This window comes from Gopherus flavomarginatus, chromosome 1 (genome assembly GCF_025201925.1).
Source record: "Gopherus flavomarginatus isolate rGopFla2 chromosome 1, rGopFla2.mat.asm, whole genome shotgun sequence".
Lineage (NCBI taxonomy): Eukaryota > Metazoa > Chordata > Testudines > Testudinidae > Gopherus > Gopherus flavomarginatus.
Genome location: NC_066617.1, coordinates 59227967 through 59236557, shown reverse-complemented (window position 1 = coordinate 59236557; position 8591 = coordinate 59227967). Strand labels below are relative to the sequence as shown.

The window sequence follows — 8591 nt, the reverse complement described above, 5'->3', positions numbered from 1 at the left end:
AGTCACTTTGAGTGGCCATACTGGGTCAGACCAAAGGCCCATCTAACCCAGTATCCTGTCTTCCAACAGTGGCCAATGCCAGGTGCCCTAGAGGGAATGAACAGAACAGGTCATCATCAAGTGATCTATCCCCTGTCGCCCATTTTCAGCTTCTGGCAAACAGAGGCTAGGGACACTTCAGAGCATGGCTTTCCATCCCTACCCATCCTGGCTAATAGCCATTGGTGGACCTACCTTCCATGAACTTATCTAGTTCTTTTTTTAACTCTGTTAAGTCTTGGCCTTCACAACATCCTCTGGCAAGGAGTTCCACAGGCTGACTGTGTGTTGTGTGAAGAAATACTTTCTTTTGTTTGTTTTAAATCTAATGCCTATTAATTTCATTTGGTGACCCCTAGTTCTTGTGTTATGAGAAGGAGTAAATAACACTTCCTTATTTACTTCCTTCACACCCATCATGATTTTATTGACCTCTACCATATAAGCTCTTAATCGTCTCTTTTCTAAGATTAAAGTCCCAGTCTTATTAATCTCTCCTCAGATGGAAGCTATTCCAGACCCCTGATAATTTTTGTTACCCTTTTCTGAACCTCTTCCAATTCCAATAGATTTTTTTTGAGGTGGGGTGACCATATCTTCACAAAGTATTCACAATGTGGGAGTACCATGGATTTATATAGAGGAACAAACAAATTAATGAGCTAGCAGTGTGCTGGATAGTACAAGAGGCACATCTCTGGGGTACAAGGCAGGGACTGGAGAATTTGCAGGGTTGTGCTGTGTGTGTAGTTCATGCATGGCTGGGAGAGCATGCAGCTGGGTGCGACTTTGCATGCTGAGGGTTATGAATGAATGAGCCAGGAATGGCGTGTTCCCACAGCAAAAGGCACCCTGGGCTGGAGAATCAGAGGGACACAGCAATTCAACAGACCAGATTGTACCCTGGGGTAGATCATGTCCCCCCTCCCCAATCTTGAGGGACGCTCTGTACACAAACACCTCCCTCCTATCTCACTCTGGAGGGTGGGGGGAGGGGCATCCTATGTCTCTGTGTGTGCTGCAGCCAGGCACACATGAACTCTTACCAGCCTTGTTTATACTGCAGGGTGAACCCAGCACACTCCCAGGATTAGTTTTTCCCCCCAGAAGTGTGTGACCTGTACTGTCCAGCCCTCTCCTGGACTATACAAACTCATGTAAAGTCTGTTATTTAATTCATAGACATGATATGCACATGTTCTGTTATTCCAAATAGAGTTTCCCAGATGCTTCAACTCAAATGCACTGGATTAGATAAAACAATAAAAACAAGTTTATTAACTACAGAGGGATTCATTTTAAGTGAGTACAAGTAATGAGGCATAAGAGTCAGAAATGGTTACAAGTAAAATGTAGATAAAATGCAACTAGGACCTAACTTAAACTACATGAGAGTCAAAGCAAGGTTTTCTGACCACAGTCTTTAGCAGATTACTGGCCAAACTCTTAGGTCAGGAACCTTCCCCCAGTTCAACTCTACTTCCTTTGTTGGTCAAGTGCCATGGATGTGGTGGGCAGAAAGAAAAATAAGAGTGCTCTTGGGGTGTTTCTCCTTCTTTTTTATATTCCTTGTCCTTCCTTCGAGAAGCATTTCCAGCTCCTAGCTTGGCAACAGGCAGTCCATGTGGGCAGGAACTCCAGGCTGTTTCTTTGCTAAAATATAGATTTTTTTTTTGCCCTCATCCCCTTTCCTGCCAAAGAATGGCCATTTAGCAGGTTTACATCTGGCTGAGGCATCATCTCACCCTTTGTCTCTGTGGAACTGGTTTTGCCACTCCCCAGACTTGGAACATCTGTTAGTAAAGTCACAAAATGGAATCTTATAACTTTACATACAATGTTGCCACACATATTTAGCAGGACAATAATAACCAGCAAATTATGAGTTTTCAGATGAAACCTCATAAAATATACTTTGTACAAAGATTTTTATCATAATGTGCAGGGGGTGTATACAGGGGTACAGTTCATCACAGGGACATCACATGGTTGCTTCTCAGTGACATTTATTATTTATGCTTCGTATTTGAGAGTCTAGGACTTCTAATAAATATAAAGAAATTCCTGTTTGTTTCTACATGACAGATCATTGTAAGTACAGTCCTCAATGCCCAAGGTACAGGTTGCTGGAAATACAGTCATTTATATTGATGCTTTGTTAGCAATGGACTCAAAGGATCATGTTCTTCCTGGCACTAATGGAATTAGTGGCCTGAGCAATTTATGTGACATCCTATGCAAGTCTCAGAATGTGAATTCTCCAGCACTGCTAGCACTGAATTATAAGCCAAGCAGAGATGGCATGGAGAAAAGGTTGTCTATTTCTGAAAAGGTCCTGATTTCCTTACAATGGGAGACTGAGTCTATGTCAACATGAGCACTTTCATCAGTATAACTTATGCCAGTCAGGAGATGTGAAAAAACACACCGCTGAGTGACATAAGTTACACTGACAGAAGCGCCAGCAGGGACAGCGCTATGTCAGCGGGAGATGCTCTCCCGCTGACATAGCTACCATGACTCACCAGGAGTAGTTTAATTATGTCAACCGGAGAGCTCTCTTCCGTCAGAATAGAGTGGCTACATGCACAATCTTACCTTTGTGCAGCTGCATCGTCACAGCTGTGCAGATGTAAGGTCTCTAGTGTAGACATAGCCTCAGATTACAAATGTGCCAAAAGGAGTGTCATTCAACCCCCTGCTCTTTCAGAGATAATCGTATCAGACACCTCCAATAATGGACAGAGCACTTATCTCAATGCTCTAAGAAAGAGAGCTCTTTGGAACTCAAGAGAGAAAATCATGCATATAAATGCACTGGAAGTAAGATCAATTCACTTCAATTTCAGATCTTTGCTTCCTCATAACAAGGTGAGTCAAGTTGCTACAGACAATATGACGGTGATATATGACATTCAAAAGTCAGGGAACCTTCATTTCATGTATGCAATAAATCAGCCAGACTGCATATCCAGAACAAGATCCACCCCGTTGTGCTACACTTGGATGGAAAATTCAAGGGCCTAGCACATCAATTAAGCAAAGACATGACACAGAGTTTTGAGTGAGAAACAAAGGATCCAGGATCATCTGTAGCCTCTTAGTTTCCAGAGATACAGCTATTTGTCGCTAGAAACAATATAAGGTATAGCCAGTTTTGCCAAGAACAGGTAGGGACAGCCTCTTTATATCAGCAGCAAAGACACTCTTTATATCAAATGCTTTTCTCATGGATTGGGGGAAGAGTCTGCTCTATGCTTCCCTTCCATTTCTCTTAATGCAAAATGACATCAGACATGGCTGATGCAACAGTGATATATAGACCTTCTCCATCTTTCCAAAACGATATACAGACCTTATCCAGTGCACTGGACTTACTGTCTCATAATAAGAGCAGGATTTATCATCCAGATCCACTATTCCAGCATCTGATTGCTTAGGTTCAGGACTTTAACAGACCTGGAAAAATCTCAGGCTTTATAAATATTTTACTTAATTCTAGAAAACATTTTTTAGTAGAAGGTGATTTAAATGGGCTAAATTTGTGAGACTGATGCATGACAAGCCTATATCACCAATTGTTGCTGCTATAAAATGTGTAGTAAGTATTTGTATAACAATGATTTTGGGTCTCTGTTGGGGAGGTGAGATTCAGTGTCTGAGCCCAGCAGTATAGCCCAGTGACAACAATCAATGGGACTGGTGGTAGGGGAACCCAGGCCCTCTCTGCTCTACTGGGTTCCAGCCCAGGTCTCTGTGGCTGGCAGGTTGGATATGCAGTGTGGGGGAAGACTCCACCATGCCTGCTCCTTGGGTCACTTCCTCCCATGGCCTTTGCTTCTGTACAATCACTACAGGGGGTGCTTAGGGACTCCTGGGCAGGGGGTAGGTTCTCCCTCAGTCACAGCCCACCATCTCCAGGAGGCCTTTGGTGGCTCGACAGTGGAGTCTGGTCCAGGCACTGTGGAGCTCCTGCGGCCTGTCTGCTTCCTTGCTCCGCCCATCCCCTTTTGGCTCCCTTTTGAGCTCAGCTTCCATTAAGAGTATGCTCAGCAGGTGCTGCTGGGCAGGGCTTTCTGGGCTCAGAGCTGCTCATTAATCTTTTGTTCCCCTGTGTGGGGCTTATACACCATGTCACAGTTTCTCAGTATCATCTGTCAAAGTCCACTTGACTGCTATATCAGCACACCATGAGTTTGTTGGTAACTAATCTCTTTGCTCATGGCATCTGAATATGGTGTATCACAAATTATGAAGTTTTCCTCTGAGCCCATGGCAGAGTACTCATTGATTTATTTGTCTATATAAGCTGCTTTTATTGTTGCAATAATGCAGGAGGTCAGACTGGAAGATCACAGCGGTCCCTTCTGGCCTTATAATCTAGGAACTAGATAGAAGGGTTATACACCCATATGGCTGACCCATACACTATATTCCACAAAGATTAAGTGATACTTTGTCCTAACCCAAGGTTTTTACTAAAGGTAGCATCAGAATTTCAGATAAAACTACCAGTGATTTTCCCTGCACCTCATAGTCACAAGGGTGAGACTTCATACTGTGGATACTAGAAGGACTCTAACTTCCTATCTGGATAGCAGCAAGAGTTTTTGAAAGCTTCCTAATTTTTTTTATAGAGACAAGATGGATGAGGTAATATCTTTTATTGGACCAACTTCTGTTTGTTATAGAGACAAGCTTTCCAAAGATATTACCTCATCCACCCTGTCTCTCTAATATCCTAGGACCAACACAGCTGGGTGCAGGGGGGCTCCAGATACAGGGGTTGAGGGTCAGTGGGGTGTGGTTGAGGTATGGAGGGCTAGGGAGGTTCTGGATGTATGGGGTGTCCCCAGACCTGTGGTGATTTACCTCACTGTCGGCTGCTCTGGGTGCCTGAAATGATATACCTGTGCTGCTAGGGAATGGTGTCTGACTGCTCTTGCAGCTTCCCTTTGCTTCCCTGTCAGAAAGTCATTTTTCTGCAGGGAAGCAAAGAAATCTGTGGGAGACATGAATTCTGCACAAGTGCAGTGGTGCAGAATTACCCCAGGAGTAATATTATGTAACTGTTCAAAAGGGTAAATCCATAGCTTTTCAAGGACAGTGGTTTTCAACCAGGGGTATGTGTACACGTAGGTGTCCTGGTCATCCACTACGCCCTGCCCTATCTCCAGCCGTCTCGACTCTTGTCCTGCCACTGGATACAGATAGGAACTGGGAAGAGAGAGTGAGGTTGATGTCGCGCAACTCTCCCTCACTTTAATCCAATTCATGCGCAAATCTCGACATCATATCATATCACATCATATCAAGTCCTGTGGCTATGGGCGAGCGACGAAGCAGCAGGTGTGGATACACTGGGAGCTGTAGCCGCGGAGCTGCACACAGGCGCTCAGGTATAATGGTCGTTCCTCACTGACCGAAGCAGCAGTGGAGCTCGGCATCTTCTTGAGCGACTGAGCAGCCCTATTCAGGATTGCACTGGTCTCCTCCATAGAATGAGAAGGGGGCTAGAAAAGGTGCCCTAAACATTGCTTACTTCACCTTACCCTGGCCAGCATACCGCGGCTGGCAGGGATCCCACAAAAGCGGTCGAACAAAAACAAAACTTAGAGTGACACCGATCACCATTGGCACATGGAATGTGCATACGCTACTGGACAACATCATGGCAGACAGACCGGAGAGAAGAACAGCACTTGTCAACAGAGAGCTTGCACGCTACAACATTGACATTGCAGCCCTTAGCGAAACTCACCTTGCTAATGAAGAACATCTGTCTGAGTCAGGCGGAGGCTATACATTCTTCTGGAGTGGCCGCAGCAGTGATGAGCGTTGCGAATCTGGAGTTGGCTTCACCATCAAGAATCATCTTGTTCAGAAACTTGCCAGTCCCCCCAAGGGTGTGAATAACCGACTCATGACAATGCAGCTTCCGCTTCAAAAAGGAAAACAAGCTACTTTGATCAGCGCATATGCTCCCACAATGACCAACCCAGAGGATGTGAAGGATAAATTCTGCGAAGAACTAGATGCTCTGCTATCATCAGTGCACCGCACAGACAAGCTGATCCTGCTTGGCGATTTTAACACAAGAGTCGGATGCGATGCCGCAGCCTGGGAAGGAGTCATTGGGAAAAATGGAGTGGGAAAGTGTAACAGCAATGGCCTGTTACTGCTGAAAACTTGTGCAGCACATGACCTTCTGATCACCAATACGGTCTTCCGCCTCCCTACCTGTAACAGGACGTCATGGATGCATCCCCGTTCCAAGCACTGGCATCTGATCGACTATGTCATCATCAGGAGAAGGGACAGACAAGATGTCAGGGTTACAAAAGCTATGTGCGGCGCTGACTGTTGGACGGATCACAGGCTCATAGTATCCAAAGTGAAGCTCCGTATCATGCCGAAGAGACGACCACAAGGCTGTAAGGCTCTCAAAAGGATCAACGTGTCGAAGCTGAAGAACAGCCGCATCACTGAAAATCTAGCGGAAGACCTAGAGAAAGAGCTTGCTGATCTTCGTAATGAGGATGATGTTGAGAAAGACTGGGAGCGATTCCGCAACACTGTCCATACAGCTGCATCGAAGGTATTGGGGCCCTCCACATGCAGGCGGCAAGACTGGTTTGACGAAAATGATGCAGAAATCCAGGCCTTACTTGCTGAGAAGCACCGCCTGCATCGTGCATATCAGAACAACCCATCCTCTGCGGCAAAGAAGACCGCCTTTATCAACGTTCGCAAAACAGTACAGAACCAACTATGCAAAATGCGGGACTTGTGGCTGAGCGCCAAAGCAGATGAAATACAGGCGTATGCAGACAGGAACGACTATGAGCAGTTCTGTGAAGCCCTCAACATGCTCTATGATCCTCAGTCTTCTGGGAGCTTTCCCCTCCTGAACTCTGATGGCACTGTGCTCCTTACAGAGAAGACACAGATTCTCCAGAGATGGGCTGAACATTTTGAAGCAGTTCTCAACTGCCCCTCAGTCATCAGTGATGAGGTCATTGACAAGATGCCCTAGGTTGTAGTCAATGACTCCCTGGGTGTTTCACCAGGAGAGGACGAAGTGAAGAAAGACATCAATCAGCTGTCAAGTAGCAAAGCCTCAGGGTCAGATGCCATCCCAGCAGAGGTGTACAAAGTCGGTGGACCCATGCTGCTACGGAAACTCACTGAGCTGTTTCAGTCCTTCTGGAAGCAGGGATCCATTCCACAGGAATTAGAGACGCGTCCATCGTGCACCTCTATAAGAGGAAGGGCAATCGCCAGGTATGCAACAATCACCGTGAAATCTCTCTGCTCTCTACAGTGGGGAAAGTTCTTGCACGGGTTCTGTTGAACCGATTGATCATTCACCTGGAGCAGGGCTTACTGCCAGAATCACAGTGCAGCTTCCGCAAGGGACGTGGGACTATTGACATGATCTTCGCTGCGCGTCAGCTACAGGAGAAATGTCAAGAGCAGAACTGTGAACTCTACACAACTTTTGTGGACCTCACGAAAGCGTTTGACTCTGTCAGTCGCCAGGGCCTGTGGAGGATCATGTTGAAATTTGGCTGTCCAGACAGATTCAAACAAATGGTATGTCAATTTCATCACGGTATGATGGCTTGTGTCCTGGATGATGGTGAAACATCTGAGGCCTTCCCAGTCACCAACAGCATCAGGCAAGAGTGTGTTTTAGCACCCACTTTGTTCAGCATGATATTTTCTGCCACTCCGACTGATGCCTTTCAACACTGCACTGAAGGAGTAGGCCTTAAGAACTGATGGGAAACTATTCAATCTGAGGCGACTGCCTGCCATCACCAAGGTGAAGGAAACTGTACTTCGAGACTTTCTCTTTGCCGATGATTGTGCTCTGAATGCTAGTACGGAGCCAGAAATGCAAGCCGTTATGGACAAAATTTCATCTGCATGCAACAACTTCTGTCTCACCATTAACATCAAGAAGACTGAGGTCATGCACTAGCCAGCTCCCCACGCTCCGTACTCAGAACCGTCCATCACTGTAAATGGACAGATACTTCAGGCAGTGGACCACTTCATGTACCTGGGCAGTACCCTTTTCCGAGCAGTGTCAATTGATGATGAAGTAAACTGCAGAATTGCTAAAGCCAGCTCTGCATCTGGCCGATTGCACTCCAACACCTGGGAACGTCGAGGGATCAGCCTACCAATGAAGCTGAAGGTCTATCGGAGTAATGCATGAAGGCTCAATCACTTCCACACTTCCTGTCTGCGAAAGCTTCTAAAAATCAGATGGCAGGACAAAGTGCCCGATACTGAAGTCCTTACCAGATCCAGTCTGCCGTCAGTTCACACACTGCTGATGAGAACCCAGACCAGATGTCGTGAGAATGTCGTGAGAATGTCAGACGAGCGCATTCCTAAACAGCTCTTTTACGGAGAACTCACCCAGGGAAAGCGCTCCCATGGAGGACAAAAGAAGCAGTTCAAGGACACGCTGAAGACCTCTCTGAAGTCCCTCGAGATCAACACCACCACATGGGAAACCCTCGCACTGAACCGTCCAG

The 8591-nt window shown here is 46.1% G+C and overlaps 1 protein-coding gene across 1 annotated transcript; it reads left to right on the top strand.

Moving 5' to 3' along the window:
* Positions 1–5710: 5710 nt before the first annotated feature.
* Positions 5711–7903, top strand: LOC127043221 (uncharacterized; the record flags this gene model as incomplete). Its single annotated transcript, XM_050937047.1, is given in 3 exon segments — positions 5711–6893; positions 7256–7808; positions 7810–7903. Coding segments are annotated over 3 exon segments (1830 nt in total), but the record flags the coding sequence as incomplete, so codon positions are not given.
* Positions 7904–8591: the final 688 nt, after the last annotated feature.